Consider the following 21,845-nt stretch of genomic DNA (forward strand, 5'->3'; position numbering starts at 1 on the left):
TTTCTGTAACCACTACAGACACATCGTTGTCACGTGCAGGATATCTATCACCTTGTGTCCCCAGGTCTCTTATTGCTTCTGATGTACTTACTGGGTTAACACCTATGTGGTAATTTCTGGCCATGTACTGTGTTTCCACAAGGGTTGACTATACACTATTCTGCATTTAGCTTGTTGACATGGCTGTGGCACCATTTGTGTGTTTCTATGTGTGCCTCTTGTAGGTTGCTTGTGTCAGCTGGAGGGTCCGATATGGTGGCCCTGTTCAGACAGAGTCCGTCCATGTTGGCCTGTATCTATGTGACATATATAGCATACAAGAGAGGTCCCAGGACCATGCCTTGTGGGATGCCAGTTGTACCTGGTTTGCAGTCTGCCATGGCTACAGCATGTCTGCCAGGTCAGTTCTGTCCTTGAGCTGGTTTGCAACCCATCTACTTGCATAGGGGTTTACAGTTAGGCTGGTGAGCTTATCTGTACCGCCAACTAGGGTATTGTATGGAAGGGTTTAGCAAGGTCCAGATAGGCTGTGTGATCAACATTCCCCACATCAATGGGCTTGGTGCACGTTTCACATGAGTCAGACATGTGTAAGGGGCAGGATCTGCCCTATGACAGCCACACTGGGTAGGGTCCAATGTCTGTAGGTACCCAATCTCGTTATTCATGGGATCCATGATCATCCTCTCCATTACTTTGCCAACCTAGACAGTCGGGGTTGAGGGGTGATAGTTTGCAGTATCCATTCAGGCACCCCCTTTGTGGTGTGGGACCACTGTTGCTGTACACTGCTCTTTGGGTACATATCCTGTGGTAGGACTGATAGTGCATAGTAATGCTATTTGCTGTACCATTCTTCTTACAGTACTTGTTGGACACAACCCAGGACACCATCTGGTACCATTGATGCTGTGTGCTGTGCTTTGTGGATGCTGGCTGTTACCTCAGCATCTGAAATGTCAGGGGGCCAGCACTCTCCTGGGATAGATATTTGGCAGTTAGGTGCTGGTGGGGAGGTTGGAAGGAATCTGTTCGGTAGGTTGTTGGCAATGTGTGTGGGTTTGGTGTATTGTTTGTGATATTAGAGTGCTGTAGAGCATATCTGTGGATTATCACCATGGTTCCTACCATCAGGTAGGACAGCTGTGTGATAATCCTTTACGTCCTGCACAATTTGTATCATCATAGGTTCATAGGTTCATACTAGGCTATCTGCCCTGGCCTTGTTTGAGCACGGACAGACTGTGTGTGGGTCTCAACACCCCTTGCAATGTGCATATTATGCCCACGTAGGGTTTACTTTCCTAGATGTGACACAGAGATGGCCCCCAGTGTACACCTACTATCTCCCATGCACTTCACCGGATTTCTCTTGTTGAGTTTGTGTGTGGAGCTCAGCCTATCATGGACTTGGATTCTGTTCCAAAGTGTCAGTAGCCTCTGGGTTATGGATCTGTCCCTCCAGCACATCCTATTAATCTATGTGTGGAGGTTCAGATATCTCACTGTGGTGTGTCTGTTGGATTTGGGGTTTCTGCAGTGGAGCATGTCCATTCATTCTGGATTGGACATGGCCTTGTACATCAGGCATACATCACCTCTGACTTTGCAGTATGCTTCTGAATTGGGCTGTGGTTTCTTCAGCCAGGCTGCAGATGTCCAATGTTTGGACCCTTTATCCTGTTGGTGGGGTACATTTGGGGTCTTTCTGACTGCTGCATGTGTAAGGTAAGGTACATCTGAACTGGGGCATTGTTGTCACGTATGGGCCTGATAAGGGAAGAGTATGCACAGTGACCTCTGTAGCTCTACATGTGCATCCTTTCATATTAAGGTGGGCAATATAGCAGGTCTTCCTGGCCACCTTGGCAATGTGAGTGTCACATGACAGGTTACCGTCCACTTGTGTCCCTAGGTCCATGATTACTTCTTCCATACATAATGGATTGCCACCTATGTCATACTTTGTGTGTGCCTTGTTTGGTATTTGTTGAGACATTCATACTCTGAAGTGTCTTCAGGAAGGCTGGCTGGGGTACCTGGGTTTGTGTGTGTGGTCTGTAGCAGGCTTCACACAGGTACACAGTTTGAGACAGTGTTACTTGCCCGTGGATAATCCATGCTGCTTCTTGCTGTGGTACCTACCTGGGGGTGTGGTTATTCTTGATAATTACTGGTAGCCAAACTCCTATTGTCGTGTGTTCCATGTTTTGGAGCTGTAGAGCATGGTATGAGGCATAACCTGGTAGTATTAGGGTGCTCTTCTAGGCCTTGCCCAGGTTTCTGTTACAAAACACATATTACCATTCTCCATGCTGTGGCGTGTTTGGTCTGCATGCACCTTGCAGGTTAGACTTCTGGCGTTGGGTAGCATTACATCCAGGTTATTATCCCTTGTGCTACCTATGGTGGTGGGTTTGTGTTTCCAGACTTACCTATTCCAGGCACAGTGGGGGTGACAACAGCCTTTGCCAGTATCTACACAGCCAGGTGTGCTGGGTGCATGCCATCCCTAGCAGGTGGGGCATCATGTCTTGCTCGGCATTTCAGCCCAGGCTGTCAGCCATGTGTTCACCCTTGCTAACAGCAATACCTCAGCCAATTATTGTACTTGATCTTGTTGTCTTCATAGTGTGGCATCATGCTTGGTGAGGGTGAGATGTTAGGTTGGGTCTTCATGTTTGCATATACTAGATGGTGTTACATTGCTTAACACAAGGCAATCATGCCTCAGGTGGTGCTGCAGGGCTGCCTCTGTCAGATGCACATACTACACTCCCTGTACATGTTTGAGAGCAGGTTGTGTCATGTTAGGCATCCTTGTTACTATATGAGTGAGTCAGAGAGGGGTATCATTCCCAGGTTCCTACTGAGCCAGTGTATATGCTATGCATTACCTCTTTGCCAAGGCCAGGGCATACTGGGCATGCCTCCTTCTGCCTACTGGGGCAGGCTCAGGTTGTTCTTCCTCCGAGTCACGCTCTGCCTGTGATGGCCTTGGCAATGGTGGGGGGCTGTTTGTCCCAGCCCTATGCTGGTCCTGCTGCAGCTGTTTTCGCAGGATCATATTATGTAGCATAGCACATACCATGACAATTTGGGTACATGTAGTTGATGAGTACTGCAAGGCTCCACCAGATGTGTCCAGGCACTGGAACCGTGACTTGAGCAGCCCAAACACACGCTCTATTACATTACGTGTTTGTGCGTGTGCCTCATTATGGCGTTCCTGTTCAGGTGTGTGTGCGTTTATGATGGGTGTCATCAGCCACGGCTCCAGTGCATAACCTGCACCCCCCACTAGGTGACCATGTGGGATGTCCCCATTGGCAAATGTCTGGTACAGCTGCGTCAAATGCCAGATATGGGAATCATGGTAGCTCCCAGGGCAGCCAGCACACACATTCATTATTATGCCCTGGGCATCACACACGACCTGGCAGTTGATGGAGGGGAAGCCCTTGCGGTTAATGTAGGCCCTAACCCGCTCACCGGCTGGTGCTTTGATGCATATGTGCGTGCAGTCTATTGCACCCACTACCTCAGGGTATTCCGCTATTTGCTGGAAGAGACGCATATTGCTGGCCAATACCTCACGGGCATTGGGGAAACATACATGCTCACCGACATGTGCTGACATGGCATCCAGGAACTGGTGCAGTACCCTGGAGGCTGATGCCTGTGATATCCCCATCATATCACCAGTTGGTCTCTGGAAGGTACCTGCTGCTATTATTCTTAGGCCAACACATACCTTGGTTTCCACTGGGATGGGTTCCCCTCTGTTGGTTCTGTGTGTGAGGCGTGGCCTGCACAGCTCAACAATTTGCTGCAGGAAGTCTCTGTCCACTTTATAGCGCTCCATTATCTCCAGCTCATGTAACCCCTGGTAGGTGACCCTGGGCCTGTACACTCTTCTCCGTTTCCTCACTGTGGGTTGTCTGGCAGCATTTCCATTGTCACCACCCTCAGCAAGTCTCCTATGTCTCCTTATGACAGCTATGGCAGCCCCTAGCATGTTTGGTCTGAGTGCAGCTTTTTCAGTTTTCACTTCTACTAGCTTACTCCTGTCTTGCTGTGTCTCTTGAGAGAAACATACTGCAATGCTATTTGCAGTGTTTTAAGTGCTGGGCTGGGCTTGTATTCTGCCTGTGTAATTGCCGGCTTCTAACTGTTTTCACCTGCTACCTCTACAAGTATTTCCTGCTAGTTTCCTACTATTTCTTCTGTTTCCTTTTCCCTCTGTTTCCTCAGTGGGGAGCAGCGCGCATACCAGCGAAAACACGCTCACAGTGGCTACCACGCGCGTACACATGCTTACACGGACTAGAATCTGCTTATTCTGGTTAAAACGTGCGCACACCAGCGCAAACAGGTTTACAGATCTTTAAACAGGCTCCTACATGCTTACTCTGCCTTACACATGCATACTCTGTCTTACTCACTGCTCCCAGCGCGTACACGCGCGCATAGCAAGAAACTTTGGTGTTGGCCACAGTGTACACCTTCCATTTCTTGACTTTCCCATGCTTATCTGTTGACACTCCTCTTTTTATGCTGTGTGATTGACATCTTTCACATACCACTTTGCTCCAATGAGCTTGGTTTCTTCCTGACATTCCCCCCTGTGATGTCACCTACCTCCTACTCTGTTACTCCCCCTTATCTAACTCTTACACTACACGGAATGTGATCATTTGCTATGTGACAGTGTGATACACTATCCTACCTCTCATTTACATAGGATTGCCTACTAATGCTTAGTTTCATGTCTTACACTCAGCTTCCCCCCTTAGCAACCACTAGACGGTGGGCCATGTTGTTTTTGGTCTGCTAGTCCCTGCATTGCAAATCCATGCATTACATAAAACCCACATTTGTGGGTTTCAAACCTTTATTTTTCTGTTTTATATAGCACAGCCCATTTGCGTGGGGCTGCGCTGCGTTTAAACATCGCCGATCTCCGAAAAAAAAAAATATTTTATTTCATGTTTGCATCGGGTTAACATACCAATGGCCACATATTTGGCCATTGGCATGCTGACTGCAACATTTTCACACTTTATTTGGAGCTGTCATGGCTCCGTTGTGTTATTTGCAGTAACGTACTCAGTTGTCAACTGAGTACATTTCTGCACCTAACACAACTCTTACACGGGCTGGTTTCAGCTTCGTGGATCGCTAATCTACCTCATTTGCATGCCTTTCGGCTGCAAGTGGGGTGATTAGCATATCCACGCCCTGCCCGTGTAAGAGTCGTTTTAGCTATCTCTTACACGGGATTTCGGGTTGTTCCTGGATCGCGATGGCTGCATGGAGTCTTACAAGACTCTTGGACTCCGTGCAAGCCATCGTGAATCCTGCCCATGATGTTTGCATTAGACAACCCAACATGAAAGTTTGAAATGGCCGCTAATTGAACCCTGATTGTAGCAGAAGCGGACCCAGAATTAAAAAGTTCTGCTAGGAACTCCAAGATTTCGTGGACTGGGGCTGAAAAGGGATCTATGTTCCTAGCCTCTGCCCAACAAGAAAAACGTTTCCATTTGCTAGCATAAGTCCTTCTAGTGGCGGACTTGTGAGAGGAGACAATTTCACGTACGGCCGGGGAAATGCTAGGAAGCCTGGCTAAGGTTGGAAGTGGAGCAACCAAGCTGTGAGCTGGAGTGTTTGAAGGGATTGATGCAGCCCACCTGATTGATGAATCAGTAGGTCTGGAATCGGACCCAGAGTCCAAGGCTGCTCCAGAAGGTAATGGTGCAGGAATGGGAACCATATCTGTCGAGGCCAGTAGGGGGCAATGAGGATCATTCTGCAACCCAATGACATTGCTTTCTGTATGAGCTTCAGTATCAGGGGAAACGGAGGGAAGGCATAAAGAAGTCCCAGAGGCCAATCGTGGACTACAGTGTCTCTGGGAGGGTGACCAGGAAGCGGGAGAAGGGAAAAGTAGTTGCTGCATTTGCTGCTGAAGGGGTGGCAAAAAGGTCGCAGCAAGGCTGTCCCCATTTGCAGAAGATCAGATCCGCAACTACCTGGTTCAGAGACCACTCGTGAGGCATGAGAATAGCTCTGCTGAGCCTGTCCGCTATGACACTGGACTTCCCAGGGATGTGCGTCACAATCAGAAATCGCTGGGAGGAAATCGCCCACTGCCAGAGTCTGAGTGCTTCTCGACATAGGGGTAGCACCTGGTTCCGCCCTGCTTGTTGATGTACCACACCACTGACATATTGTCCATTTGAATTGCAATGGTCCCAGAAGGAAGAGAGTCCTGAAGAGCTTGCAACGCTAAGAGCACAGCTCTCATTTCTAAGACGTTTATATACAGATGGTAATCGTGAGGCTGCCAAGTGCCTTGGACTGTCCTGCCCTGATAATGCCCCCCCACCCTATCAGGGAGGGTGTGGCAACCGGAGGGGGCTGAATGAAGGGTCTGCCCTGAGACACTAGTGGGGAGACCATCCACCAGGAAAGGTGCCTTTTGCATGCTTCTGTAATCATAATCATGTGAGACATGGGCATCTGTTGGAAAGACCACTGTGTGAACAGAAAGCACTGAAGGATTCTCATGTGAAAGCGGGCCAGAGGGATTAGAAGAATTGCCGCTGCCATGGAGCCCAGAGTTTGAAGGATGAACCTGACTTGGATCCTTTTGCTCTGCATTAGAATTTGTACTTGCTGGTGAATTAACGATACCCTGTCTGGCGGAAGCCTTGCGGACATGCTCCTTGTGTCTAAGTCTGCTCCTATATAGGTGATAGATTGACAGGGCAACAAGGCAGATTTTTCGAAGTTTATTGTGATGCCTAGCTGGGAGCAGATTGAGATTGTGTAGTCCATGGCTTGCAGAAGTTGATGCCTGGTAGTAGCAGTGAGGAGCCAGTTGTCTAGATATGGAAACACCTGGAATCCTTGACGTCTCAGGTAAGCCGTGACCACTGGCATACATTTGGTGAACACCCTGAGAGCTGTGGTGAGACCAAAGGGCAGAGCTCTGAACTGGTAATGGCTGGCTCCCAGCCGGAAGCGAAGGAATCTCCTGGAGCGCCTGTCCATTTTGATGTGATAGTACGCATCCTGAAGATCTATGGAGCACATCCAATTGTCCTGACCCAGAAAGGATAGAATGGACTGTAGCGTGACCATCCGAAACTTTGTTCTTTGAACAGACTTGTTTAGTCTGCTGAGATCCAGAATCGGTCTCCAGTTCCGTCTTTTTTGGTACCAAAAAGAACCTTGAGTAAGTTCCGGATCCGTGTTGGTCTGCCGGGACTTCCTGGATGACTTTTTTTTCTAGCAGTTTTGAAACTTCTATGACTGCTTGGTCCCTCAGATTGGGTGGAACATCTGGAAGGGATTTGCTTGACGGTAAGGGGGGTTGAGAGAAGGGTATTTTGTAACCTCTGGATATAACTGACTGTACCCATTTGTCTTGCATTAAACCTTGCCAGGCTTTTGGGTACAGTGAAAGTCTTCCCCTGACTGCCTCCAGAGGAGGGCAGCCGGGCAACCCTTCAGGGATGCTAGAAGGCCTTCTCAGAAAAGGATTCTCTGCTGCCCTGGTTCTGCGGACCCCCTCTGCCACGAGGGCGGCGTCTGTTGTTGTTGTTTCCTCCTCTGCCCCTGGAGGAAAAATCACTACGTGTGTCAGGCAAGGCTCCCTGGGATTTTCGGAACCACATTTTACCGCTCTTCTGACCCTTGGGGTATGGTCTGGAAGGAGTGGAAAAACAGACTCCCACAGCAGAGAGAGTCTTGCCTTCTTGCTCACACCTACTCAAAGTGTCTTTCACCTGTGGTCCAAAAAGGAAGGAACCATCAAAGGGGGTGTTGGTGAATGATGCTCTAAAGGGCTCCGCAGTTACACAGCCACATCCATGTGTGTCTCCTAAGGTCCACGCCTATACCTGCGGCTCTACTCGCACCATCGGCTGCATAGGAAATGAGCCTCATGGAGGAGTTGACTACAGAATTAAGGGTCGCCAGCTTGGAAGCCACTTTAGCTTGAGCCCCTTCAGCTGATGGATCTTGAAGGGTATCTCCGAGCTCTTTAAGGAGATCCCTCTGAAGCCGGGTAAAATGGCATAAGTAATTCAGTGACCTCATAGAAAAGGTCGCTGAAGCAAACATTCACTTCCCGTATCTATCCATAGTCCTAGACTCCTTGTTAGTAGGATGGACAGATGAAGAAGTTTCCGCTAACTCTTTTTTAGTGGCTGCTACTACCACCATGGCATCCACAGGAACACCTTTGGTAAGGAACTGCTTATCAAGAGGTGCAGTGATAAACTTGCCAGGTCTCCTCGGGGTTGGTTCCACTGTATCCAGGGCTGACCAAGCCTTTCGAGCCACCACTGACATGAGTGGATCAAAAGGCGGAGAAACCCAGAAGGTGGAAGGTCGGGAATCAAATGCATCCAGGAATAAAGACGCATCCTCGGTCTGGGCTAGGGGATTCCAGTTCCCCCTCTGCTTAAGCATTTCTAGGATGTCCGAGAAGGAAACATCTTCAGAGGGGGACCTCGGGGACCCTTCCGAATCATCTAAGTCTGTATCAGAAGTGACAAACTCAGGGGAGTCAATGTGCTTCCTCTTGCACTTCTTCTTACGAGGGGGCTCCTCTGAATGATCAGCGGAGGCCTCGGAAGAAGAGGAAACACCCAATGGGGTGCCCTGGAGCGCCAGTTCCCCACGCTTGGGGTTTGGAGGAGGAGCACAGGTTGGCACAGGCACTACAGGGGACGGAGCCGGTGGGGTCGATCGTGGAGCTGACTTGGAGGCCAGCACACTCCTCATGACATCAAAGGCGTCCCTGCCACGATGCAGAGAAAGATCTGGTTCCAAGGAAACCGGAATCCTTCTCCGCACCCAGAGAGACGTCTCCGAGGCTGATGTAGGAGCCAAGCTCACCTGCCCCAAAGCTCCAAGAGGGAGAACGGGGTCGGACAAGGGTCCGATGCCACTCGCCCCCTCGGAGCTGATGAGGGAGCCTTGGCGCCCAGATCCCTCGACAGATGGCACCATCGAGGGAATCGGAGCTGACGACGGAACTGAAGGAGAAATAGTTATCGGAGCCGATGGTTCCACGACTCGAACCCCAACGAACTCCGGCTTCGAAGGAGTCGGAGGAGGAACATCGATAAAAGAGGACGGAGCCGACACCTGTTGAGGAGGGCTGGACAACATCTTGGCAAGTGCCAGCGACTTCAGCAACCTACTGACCACTCTCTCCACGTCGTGATCCGAGAGCCTAGAGGACCGAGAGGAGTGGGAAGATCTGTGACTGCGCTCACTCTGAAGCCTGGGAGATTGAGGAGTCGAATGTATGGATTCCAGAGAAGGGGACCTCAGCCTCTTGTGGGTCCGCAACGGCTCCGAAGATTCTGATGGAGCCGACGGGGAGATAGTCTCATCGGTTCCGGCCGGAACCGAAGTAGCAGGTAAAGTCTGAACCAATGAAGGCTCCGAGCTTGTAGCCGATGATTTGGTCGGTTTTGGGGATTTCACAGGCTAAGCCTTGGCCGGTGAATCCTGGGGCTTTAAAAGACCCCTAAGAATAAGCTTATTCTTACGCTCCTGCAGAACTCTTGGACTAAATGCATGGCATATAGAACAAAAGTCCTGCAGGTGCACTGCGTCTAAGCAAGAAGTGTGCCCATCTGTCAGAGACATTTTCTGACAGCATGAGTCACACTTCCTGAATCCAGACACCTTGGATTCTTTCAACATCCTGTATCCAACAAAATACCTCAAGAGATACTACAATGATCTTAGCCAAAAGGCCGGGAAGTGATAACAAAATACCACAACACAAATAGCAGAAAAAGAGAAAAACAGACAGTATACTACATAAAGATTTTTTTTTTTTTTTTTTTAAACTAGGAAGCCTCTAACTTAAACGGCTACCTAAAAGAAAGATAGAAGGAAAGCCTTTAAACTAAACGCTAACCTGACAAGAAAGGGGTAGGAGGGGGAGGGGGAGAACTTTATAATTTAAACGAGTTCTAAGGGGTGGGACTACAAACACACTTGGCTAACACAAGTTATAGAGACTAAAATCTAAACAATAACTCCCAGAAAAAACACTAATCTTTAGAAGAAAAAGTTCAATAAGAAACTTAATACAAGCCTGAGCCAGTAAAAACAACACCTCGCAGCTGAAGCGGCAAACGAGATCTGGGTAGCTAGCGCTAGGCATCATGGGATAAGGGGTAGCCTTGAGCCAGTAAACAGCTCTTGAGCTATAGAAGATGGCCGAGTCGGAGCCGAGGATCGGCTCCGATCCCAACCAGCAAGAACGAAGGCGAGATAGACAACTTAACATCATGAATTTGATTAGTGAAGTTTATGTTGAATGTGACATGACTTTAAATTTAGAAGGTAGGATAGTGCATTAGCATAGTTGATTGGGATGTTAGGTATAAATTATGGAGGGTTGTTGTTTGAACTGTCTGATGAAGTGGCTTGGGCCACGAAAGCGCTCATCTGTAAAGTGTTTTATGGTTCAGATAGCTGTGGTCTGGTGTCTCCTACTATTGTTTCTGCTATTTCAACCATATGTTAGCTTTTTACTATAAGGTTATTATATATTGCAGTTCGCAATGTATGATAAAGTAGGTTTAAGGACTGCTGGTTGCTATGTACGCTTAAATGGTCTGGATGGCTCTTTTGCTTATGTGGTTTACCTTTAGCTATTTTTAGTGTTTTATTAGATTGTTACAGTTAATTTTTTTGATATTCAGGTGTCTATTTATAATATGTTATTGATGTTTAGGGTTTGATATTAGAGAATATAACTGGAATGTTTGCACTACTACACTTGCTTGCCTGGACTGATCTAGGTATATGCAGGCTTTATTACACAATATGATTCTTATGTATCTTTTATAGATGTGATTTCTGCCCTATTTATTATGTTTTGTTCTATATGCTTAGAGTTATATTGTAAAATTTATATGCAGGGAGATTCCTTTATATGTATAAGAGACGTTATAGTTGTATTTCACATTTTTACATTTTATTTATTTTTTATTTGGGATACAGCTTTAAGGAAGGTTGGCTTTTGATGACGCGACTATGTGGTGCACATAGATGCATGTAGGTTGAAGGTTGAGATTCCTGTGATTGTTTGCACACCTGCATTAGATTTAATAATGATTAATGGGGCAATGTGAGTATATAAAAATGTTTTATTTAGATTTCTTATGTTTCTATTGTCTGATGAAGCCATCAGACAAGTGATGAAACTGCTAACCTTTTAAATAGAAGTTTTTTACTTTTATGATTTCTGAAGTCATGCTTTGTTTAACCGCTGATCTGCTTTTCATTACAGTATTGTTTATTTGTTTAAGCAGTTGTTCACTGATCCGTTGGGTAATTTATTTTGTAATGACTGAGTCATATTTGTACTTGCTGTGGAGTGACCTGAGTGCATGTGTTATGTGGCGGATGCTAGCACCTGATAGACAATGGACTATCACCTTCTCCTTGCTCAGCCTAATGAGTGGGACATCAGTGTGCCTCACTATTGAGTCTCCTGTGATTAGTACACTGGGCAAAGTACTCTGCCTTAAGGGCTTAGGTTGAGGGGCACACTGTGGTGGTGTGCTATGTGTTCTAAGGTTGTTGTTGTGGTGATCGAGTGCATTTCTGTCTTGGGGGGGGGGTCTGTTTGGGTAGATTTTTATTGAGATCCTCTGCAAAGGTGGGTGTATGGATTGTGTTGCTATGTGTGAGTTGTGATGGTTGGTGTTTTGGAGGGCTGTGTGTTCCATGTAGTGAGTTGCAAGTGTTGACCTTCTCCTCTTGACCAGCTAGTCCGGTCTTGGCTGGAGAGTGCACTGCTTCCAATTTAGAGATACAAGTGCATCTCTCACATGTGTTAGGAGGTAAGAGGAGAGGGTTGTCTGGGTACATGAGACAGTTGCTACACTGTCTCAGAATGCCCAGGTGCACCAGGTTAGCAGGAGAAAGCACAGGAAACTGTCCTACAATCATACCAGGAGGGGTGGTCATAACTAATAAGTACTGATGCTGTTACTGCATAGAAACAGCTAGTGCTGAAGCACCTAGATGTGCTACAATAAATGCTACTAAAGCCTGTTAAAGTACTAGTCGAATTGCAAGAATTAAAAGAACAAGCACGTTCTAAGGGAAAAACTGAAGAGCAGACTTCTGGCACAGGTAATAGTTTACCTCAGCTGAGCTCTGCTGCACAGTGTGCAAATCTGCACAAATACGGGCTTTTAAACCAGAAAGTTGAAAGGGATGGAAAAACTGCCCAAATGGCCAATAAACTACAATTTCTGGGCCAGAAACCACTCCTCTTGTGGGCTACCTAGTGCTTACCACTCCCACTGATAAACTAGAAGGCTTCCCTCCAACACAGAAAGGTCTGGGGGACTCAAACTTACAAAACAGTCCTGGATGCAGCAAATCTGGATCTGGACTTGACTAGTTACAGGAAAGACGGGAAACAAGCTTAGAACTTTTTTATTTTTATTTGCAGAAAAGCAGCTATGATTATGTAGCCCAGGCAGGTATGACCCTGACCTTGAGCAGTATCCTACCTTCACCTAGAATGATGCCACAATACAGTGATAAGATGATCAGCTTTAATAATTGGCTTAAATTCTGGTGTCATTCAAAGGGGATCCAATGTCTGTCTGCCTGGGATGACATGCTGGACAAGCCACGCTGCCATGGGACGGCTTGCACCTGTCACCCTGGGCTTCGGATATTGGCAAAGGCTCTTGCCACCCCATAGTGCCTTTTTAGGCAAGGCTCAAATTCTAAACCTACCACCCTAGAATACCAAAAGGAAAAAACTAAGGGTAATGCTGCTCAATGCCAGAAGTCTCAATCTCAAGATGCACGCACTCGAGGCCCTTCTCAATATGGAGAACATCGATGTCTGTGCTGTGACAGAAACCTGGTTCAAGGCTCCTGAGAGCACCCCAGCACTAACAGGTTTCACCTCATATCATGCGTTCGCCCCAAAATCCGGACAACACCAAGAAAGGAGGGGTGTCCATATTCATAAAGGACACCCACACCTCAAGGTTGGTGGCAACGCACGATGCATCGGAGACCATCCAGGTGCAATTAACCATAGGCAAGACTGCTCTGCAATTTGTAGAATGTTACAGGCCACCCTCTCAAACTCAGGAACCTCACATGGCCTTCCTGAAAACATTGGAGGGATAAATGTATCTCCAAACACCATCATACTAGGTGACTTCAACTACCCTAATATAGACTGGGAACACTACTCAAGCCCGAACACTCTAACCCAAAGATTCCTGGAGTTCATAAACTCAAATGCCATGGAACAACTAGTCACCATCCCCACAAGAGGTGAAAACATACTTGATCTCATCATCACGAACATGGGATCAAAATGTTCAACACCGAAGTATACCCCTCACTGGTGAGATCAGATCATAAACTAATCTCGCTGGAGGTCCTCATCCGCCTCCACCTGAAACAAAAAGACCACAGTGAAAAACTTCTCAAAAGCCGATTTCACACTTCTAAAAACTAGTGTGGTCTCCTTTAAGGCCCCTGAGCCAGTGGTAAACATTACTCAAACCGCTGAATCACTTACAAATGCCTTCTACCAGCACCTACAGGACTGCATGGATCAGGCAATCCCAAACAAAACTAAGACTCTCTGTACCAAAGGCAAGCGTCCAGTCTGGTGGACCCCAGCCATAAACAAGCTCTACAACAAAGGAGGAAGCTACTACAAGATAGAGCAAAATCCTTGAAAGGTAAGACACCTTTGATCATTATAAGTAAAAACTAAGAGCTCTCATAAAATCATCCAAGGCAAATTTTGAGAGAAAAATCGCCAAGGACGCAAAAGACAATCATAAGGCCTTCTTTAGCTATGTTAGAAACCTAGAGGAAACTCCCAGATATGCTCAGAATTAGTTCAAAATGATGTGAAAATTACTGAACCTACACACATTGCTAACATACTGGCTGACAGGTTCAGTGCAAACTTCTCCCCCCCCAAAAGGAGAGATATCTATTCCAGAGGATTGTAGCCCCCAAACATCTCCAACGCCCAGGTGAGAACTGCCCTCACTAAGGCAAAAACACAGCATCCATGGGACCGGATGGTGTCCCGGCTGTGTGCTTCATGAACTCAACGAGGAATTAAACCCACAGTTAGGACAGCTGTTTAATCTTAGCCTCACCTCAGGATACGCACCCAAGGAGTGGCGCCGCGGCGACTGTGGTCCCACTTCATAAGGCGGTGCCTCCACAGACCCTGGAAATTACCGCCCATTAGCTTGACAAGCCTTATCTGCAAAGCCATGGAGAGGATCATAATGGAACTCATAAATAAAGACATAGGGAACTTGCAGACTTTGGATCCAACCCAGTTTGGCTTTGTCAAAGGCAGATCCTGCCTCTTAAACTTGGTTGACTTTTTCGAGACAGTCACCAAGGCCATTGATGAGGGTAAGGCAGTCCATACAGCCTACCTCGACCTGGCAAAGGCCTTGACACAATACCCCACTCAGGTATCATCGAAAAACTCATCAGCTTGAATGTAAACCCATACATCACAAGATGGGTTGCAAACTGGCTAGCGACAGAACCCACAGGGTCAGAGTTGCTGGAGCCATGTCAGACTCAAAGCCTGTCACAAGTGGTGTCCCACAGGGCTCAGTCCTGGGTCCACTCTTGTTCGGCATCTACTTTTCTGAAGTACAAGCAAACACAGGAGGGTTATGGCTGACAAAGTTTGCAGATGACTGCAAACTGGGCCATAGTCGAAAACACATCTGACACAGATATCCTCCAGAAGGGCCTCACAGAAACGGATAACTGGTGCCAGAGCCATGGCCTGAAGTTAAACGCCAAAAATGCATAGTCATACCCTTGGGAAAAACAAGGTTACCCTAGCTACCATATAGGTGACAATCCACTGAGCACAGAAAAGTCATCAGGGATCTGGGGACCCAAGTTGACAGTAGTCTTCGTTTGACACTCATGTTGCTAAAGTAGTTAGGAAAACCTTCTATATCGCCCACCTGATCATGAAGGGATTCACATCTAGATCAAGGGAGGTCATCGTCCTCTGTACTCATCACTCATTAGACCTATGATTGAGTACAATGCCCCGTTCGGAATGTATCTGACCAGACACCTGATGCAGCTTGAAAGGCCCCAAAAGTTCCTCACCAAAAGGATAAAGGGTCTCAAAAATATGTCTTATGCTGCCCGACTGAAAGAACTCCAGCTTTATTCAGTCTCATACCGCTTGCTCAGAGGTGACCTGTGCCTGACATATAAGGCCATGTCAAACCCAGATTTGATGAATATGCTTCACCTCAAAAATCTAGATCCCTCAGAACCACAAGGGCGGAGACTTAAACCTTGACACGGTTATAAATAGAACGTGCTGGAGGGACAGATTCATCACCCAGAGACTCCCTATGCTGTGGAACAAAATCCCGGTACATGTGAGGCAGAGCACCTCGCTGGCCTTGTTCAAGAGGAATCTTGACCAATGGATGGGAGATCGCAGATATACCCCAGGGATTACTTCAGTGTCACTGCTTGACAGAGGCACAGAAAAATGATAGGCATAGTTTTTATTCAAACTAAAGGGGTGGCGAAAGCCACATAACTATGGGCTAGGCTTATAAATGCCCTTGGGCAGATAGCCTAGTATGAACCTATGAACCTATGAACCTATAAAACAGTAATAAAAACACTTTGAATGCAGTGCAAGCTAGCACATGAGTGTGCAGCAACATTAAAGCAAATACAATTTAAATAAATGCAGTTAAATTAAAACACCATGAATTCTATTTTGCATGCAACAACTAAAAAACTGAGAAAGTTTAAGCACACATGACATTTTAGAAATGCTAGTGTTTGCTAATAAATCAGGTTTTACAAATACAGAAATCACAAATTAATGAGAAATGGACATCATCATATAACTACTGTGCTATTTCATAATGGCACAGTATTTCTCATCTAAGAACTATACAGACTTTGAAGGAAGGAGAGAAGACAATAATGTTGACACCCTATTTTCTGGAAAGGAAAACCTGCTTCAGTTTCATGGAGTACTTGTTACTCCCGTTAGACTGTCTTAGAAAACGACATCCACCTTGAAATGGTAAACAACTCACAATGCTGTGAAACACAAAAAATTGTAAGTTTTCAAAGATGTATGCAATCAGTAAAAACCAAAAGAAAAATCTAGCCAAGCTAGATTTTCCAATTTGTGATTCTTTGAAACCTCTTGCGTTAGAGGTAACATGGGATATATGCAAATGACCCCTTAAAGGCATCAGGTGTTTCAGCTATATGGCAGTTCTGAATGCCCATGACTTTTTTTTCCCCTTTTTAAGTCTGTTATGGACAAATTCAGGCCAATAAAGCCAACCCCCACTAGCTGTGGACACGCATGTTTCAGCCTTCTTATGGCCTTGTCAGCACATAATTGGACTGTCTGGCTAATTTTTGGAAACACAGGATTTTCATAATCAGCTGATGTCCATTACTGAAACATACTCCTGTAGTAAAAAATGGTGTTTATACAAGGGATACTTAGCATATGAAAGGGAGATGCAGTACCCTGAGTATTTAGTGGTAATAAACACAACTACAGTAATTATAAAAGTACAAAGAATCCACTGTGAAAGGCATGCAAGTAAAATTAATTTCAAAAAAGCTTTACCCTCTCCTACTTATTTGTTATCATCCAGAAATTTGCAAGTTATGGATATATATTAGAACTTTTCTCCCCAGGCCTCTGCTGAAAATGGGTATTACCCAGTCAGACTTTCCCAGTAAAAAAACGCAAATAAATACACTATGTTTTTCAATTGCTGTTCGTTTTTTCCTTTTGTTCAGGATTTACTTATTATAACTAATGAGTAAGTAAAAGTGTTTTATTCCAAGCTATAATATAAAGTCACATGCAAACTCTGCAATACAATGGATTAAAACAACAGTCTTAATTTCTTACTTTGTCCTTTGAGTTTCCATATGGAATTTCAAGCTGTAAGGGTATGTCAATGGTACTGCTATCTTTTTCGAACACATAGCGATACTGCATAAACCGTTTTAGTTGTATCACAAGAACAGAAGGAAGACATTTGAAAGTATATGTCTAGAAAAAAAAAAGCAGAAAAAAACCCCAGTTATACATTGTGTAAAATATATTAGTACATACAATTCCTGGCAGTTTAGTGCTGTAAACTGCTAAGGAACTTCGCCATGAATTTCACTGGCTCAGTGTCCATTAGCCTACTGTCGGGGGGTGTGGGGGGCAAAGCCCCCCACCTATATCTGTTAAAAATGTTGAGTTTTTGTTGTATTTTCATGTTTTAAAGGACTTTTAAATGAATATTAGTGGGGGGCTTTGCCCCAAACACCCCCCAATGTGGGGGGCTGTGCCCCCCATCTATATATATCAACTCCAGGGTCACAGGGTCACACAACTTTGGGGAGGGGGCAAATCCCTGTTAAGTGTCTTCAGTACTGGTTGTTGACCAAATGAGCCGTCGACCATATGTAGACCCATATATATATATATATATATATATATATATATATATATATACACATACACACACACACACATACACACAAAATGAGTTGAAGTCAAAACAGTGGAACAACTTGTACTATACTGGAAAATGCAATTGTATGTGAATATTAAATGAGATAAAAAGAAGTTATGTACTTAGCATAACATTCTATGTATGTCGTCCATAACTTCTTTAGGTGTTGTTGTCAATCTCATCTTACTGATGGGACTATTCCTCAGAACCACAAAACCAAAATATGCTCTACTCCTAGATGCCAAATCCACTTTGTAATGAGTAATAAAGGTATGAGGTTTTGCCCATGTCACTGCAGCACAGATGTTATCCAAAGGTAACCTAGCTTGAAAAGCTGCAGAAGCAGTCACCGACTTGGTGAAATTAGATTTAACAGTGGTAGCGAGAGGTTTGTTCTTAGAGGATATAAATGAAGGATATACAATGTGAAAGCCATTTGGATAAGGTAACTTTGGACATTGTCTGGCCTTTGCTAACATCAGAGTAAGAAATAAATAGCTGATCTGATTGTCTGATTCCTGAAGTTCTGTGTAAATACAAACATAATTGACTATGAACAACCAGAAGATGCAATGAATATTCCCCTTTATTTTGAAAGTTCGGGAAAAAAAACGGTAGCTCGATAGATTAAGGCTACTTTCTGACACAACTTTGGGTAGGAATGAGAGGATGGTGCATAAAGAAACTCTGTCCTTATAAAAAACTATGTAAGTTTTTTTGGCAGATAAAGCTTGTAATTCCAAAACTCTCCTTGCTGAGGTAATGGCCACTAACAGAAGTGTTTTCCAAGAAAGATACTTCAAGTCACAGGTAGCAGATGGCTCGAAGGGTTGACAGATAATAGAAAAGAACACTGGTGGAAACAGGTGCTCGACACAGTTCTTTTAGCGTAAACCAAATTTATTAATCCACTATTCATCTGAAGACTTGTAACAGAACTATAAAAGTACCAGGTAGATTTGATAGTTCCTCTACTGGAATTGTTTATGTTGCTTTATGTACGTTATGCATAGCATTTTATGTTGGCATGACTACCAGAAGTCTGGGTACTAGAATTAGGGAAGAGGTATATGCTCTTACGACACATTATGAGAATAATGCACTGTACAAGCATTCTATAAAATGTTCCAGTTTTAAGAAAGACATTTATTTTTTCTGTTTTGGATGTGGTATATATGGACTTAAGGGGAGGTGATTTTAAGAATGAAGTGGAAAGGATGGAAGTTGAGTGGTAGATTCAGTTACCTGCTCAACTTCCTCCTGGTTTAAACATCAAAGGTTTTTCAAAGTATAGAAAATCTGTCATTTATTCTGTTTGATGCACTAAGGGTTAACATCAGTATTTTTCCTATTGGTTAACTGTTTAACAAATGTGGTTTAAATATGGCTGCAACATTATGTGGTTGTTTATTTCTGATGAAGTCTTCGGATGAATAATGGATTAATAAATTTGGTTTATGCTAAAAGAACGGTCAAGCACCTGTTTCCACCAGTGTACTTTTGCTGTTTGGTTGCTTCTCTCTGGTTCCTGGTTGTGTCGGTTTTTCGCTGTTGATGACAGATCATGTTTGACAATACAAAATTCAGATCCAAAGGTGGGGAAGGGTTTTTGCATGGGGATCTTAGCATCGTAGCTCCCTTCAAGAATGCTTTACTAAGTCAGTTTGACATGATACCAAACCCATTTTCTCCTATATGAAAATTTTAAATTGCTGCCAACTGAACTCTAATAGTGGCTGCGGCAGCACCCTCACTGAAAAGTTTCGCCAAAATTTCTAGAATAGAATGTATGAGTGTAGTAAAGGGATCTATCTGATTACTGCTGGCACATGAAACAAATCTTTTCCATTTACTTCTGTACAATTTACTCGTGGAGAGGAAACTTGGCAATCAGAGGAACTGGAGCAGCCAAGCTATTAGTTTGAGATTGTCCAGATTGGGATGAACCATTCTTGACAGGTGAATCAGAAGTTCCAGAGCAGGGTCCAGAATCCATGGTTCATCCCACACGAGGCTGAAGAAAGGGGAACCTGATTTGTTGAGGCCAATAGGGGGCAATTAGGATTACTGTCATCTCCAACAAACTGGCTTTCTGCAAAAATGTGGGAATTAGAGAGATTGGCGGAAAGTCATAAAGAAGTCCCGGGGGCCAATTGTGAACAAGTGAATTCCTTGGTGACTCCCCCACAGGAGGGATCAAGGCAAAGTAGTTGCTGCATTTGGCATTGGTGGGCGAAGCAAAGAGATCACAGAAAGTCTGGCCCCATTTTCAGAAGATCTCTTCCATAACTTTCTGACTGAGGGACCACTAGCTCAGCCATAAAATGGCTCTGCTCAACTTGTCTGCAATTACATTGGACTTCGCTAGAATGTGCATTGCTATCAGAAAGTGGTTGGAAGCTGTTGCCCATAGCCATACCCTCAGAGCCTCTCGACAAAGTGGGGTAAAGATCTGTTCCCCCCCCCCCGGGTTGTTTATGTACCATACCACAGACATATTGTCCGACTGGATTGCTGTCGCTCCCAGAGGGAGGGAGTCTTAAAATGCCTGACATGCCAAAAGCACCACCCTCATCTTCAGGACATTTATATGCAAATGAGCCTCGCGTAGTTGCCAGATGCCTTGAACTGTCTTCCTAAGATAATGCCCCCCCCCCACACTCCCTATCTGGGAAGTGTCTGTGGTCACCGTGGCTTGGGAATGAAGTGACGGCCTTGAGATAGTAACAGAGAATGAAGCCATCATTGGAGATCCTTTTTGTAGGAATTGGTTATCCTGATTTTGAGTCATAGGAAGATCTAGAATTTCCCTTGTGTCGAAAGTAACCACTGGAGGATTCTCATGTGGAGATGAGCTAGTAGAATGAGAATAATTGAAGAAGCTATTTTCCCCAGAACTTGGAGAACTAGTTTGGCAGAAGCCAGTTTCTTCCTGATTAACAGTCTTAAATAATGGCGAAGATCATCTACTCTGTCTTATTTATTTATTTATTTTACATTTGTTCACCAGGATAAGTCTGACTGGGCAAGATTGCCCATTTTCAACGGAGGCCTGAGGGAAAATCTCCAAACATAGCACACAGAAATTTACAATAAAATCATACAAATCAAACAGCATTATATACAATGAAAGAAAGACAGTGGTAAACAAGATAGGAAGAACAGGGAACATATAAATAAAATACTAAACAAGTAAAGATAGAGAGCAAAAATATAACATTTAGACAACATTTGAAGTAAAATGGATGTCTAAGTCATGGTTACAACAATAATTAGGAAATAGAATGAAGACGCCTAACTAGGGATTGGCTGATACAGTACAAGACAGTAGCAGAAAAACAGAAAGACTGAGTGGATTATTATTAGATAAAAAAAATTTTTCAATTATTGACTGACAGTGACGGTATCTTCTTCTTTCGGCTTTTAGCGGATGACATGTCTGCTCACAGGTTGGTACTAGGCTATCGGCCCTCGGGCCTATACAAGCCTAGCCATAACAATTCCCTGGCTATTTCTTCCCACACTATTTACTTCCCTGGACCCCTGTCTAGCAGGGCGACTGATGTGATACCCGGGGTGAATTTCCTTTCTCCCATCCAATCATCAAGGTTCCTTTTGAAGAGGGCCAAAGAAGCACTCTGCTTGACATGTATGGGCAGTCTATTCCAGAGTCTGGGGAGTCTCTGGGTCAGGAACCTCTCTCTCCAGCATGTTTTGTTTACTGTGATGACAAGATTTAGATCCCTGGAGCGTGTGGCTCTGAGGGATTGGGATTTCTTTAAGTGTAGCATGTCCAACAGCTCTGGGTTTGACATGGCCTTGTATGTTAAGCAGAGATCACCTCAGAGTAGACGATATGCAACAGAATATAGCTGGAGTTTTTTTTAAGGCGGTCAGCATAGGGCATCTGCTTTAGGCCTGTGATTCTTTTAGTGAGGTATTTCTGCGGCCTTTCCAGTTGTTGCAGATGTCTTGAGAGGTACATACCAAACGGGGCATTGTATTCTATAATGGGTCTAATGAGGGATGAGTACAGTGGGACAATGACCTCCTTTTTTCTGGATGAAAAGCCCTTAGTGATGAGGTGTACCACATAGAAGGATTTCCTGACTGTTGTGGCAATGTGGTTATTGAAGGTGAGACCACTGTCCACTTGTGTCCCTAAGTCTCTTATCACACTTTACTATAGCAAGACCCACCTTCTCTCCACTCTTTTGTATGCCTCCCCTGTCCTAACCAATA

The 21,845-nt window shown here is 45.0% G+C and overlaps 1 protein-coding gene across 1 annotated transcript in view; it reads right to left on the minus strand.

Annotated features, from left to right (window-relative positions):
• Positions 1–21,845, minus strand: part of LOC122798607 (ubiquitin carboxyl-terminal hydrolase 20-like) — a 1,084,102-nt gene that overhangs the window by 659,947 nt on the left and 402,310 nt on the right. The window contains exon 6 of the mRNA XM_044067685.1: positions 17,006–17,149. Coding sequence (XP_043923620.1) covers positions 17,006–17,149 — 144 coding nt within the window. The remainder of the gene's footprint in view (positions 1–17,005; positions 17,150–21,845) is intronic.

The sequence above is a fragment of the Protopterus annectens genome, chromosome 3.part1 (genome assembly GCF_019279795.1).
Source record: "Protopterus annectens isolate FY-2018-M chromosome 3.part1, PAN1.0, whole genome shotgun sequence".
In the NCBI taxonomy this organism is placed as follows: Eukaryota; Metazoa; Chordata; order Ceratodontiformes; family Protopteridae; genus Protopterus; species Protopterus annectens.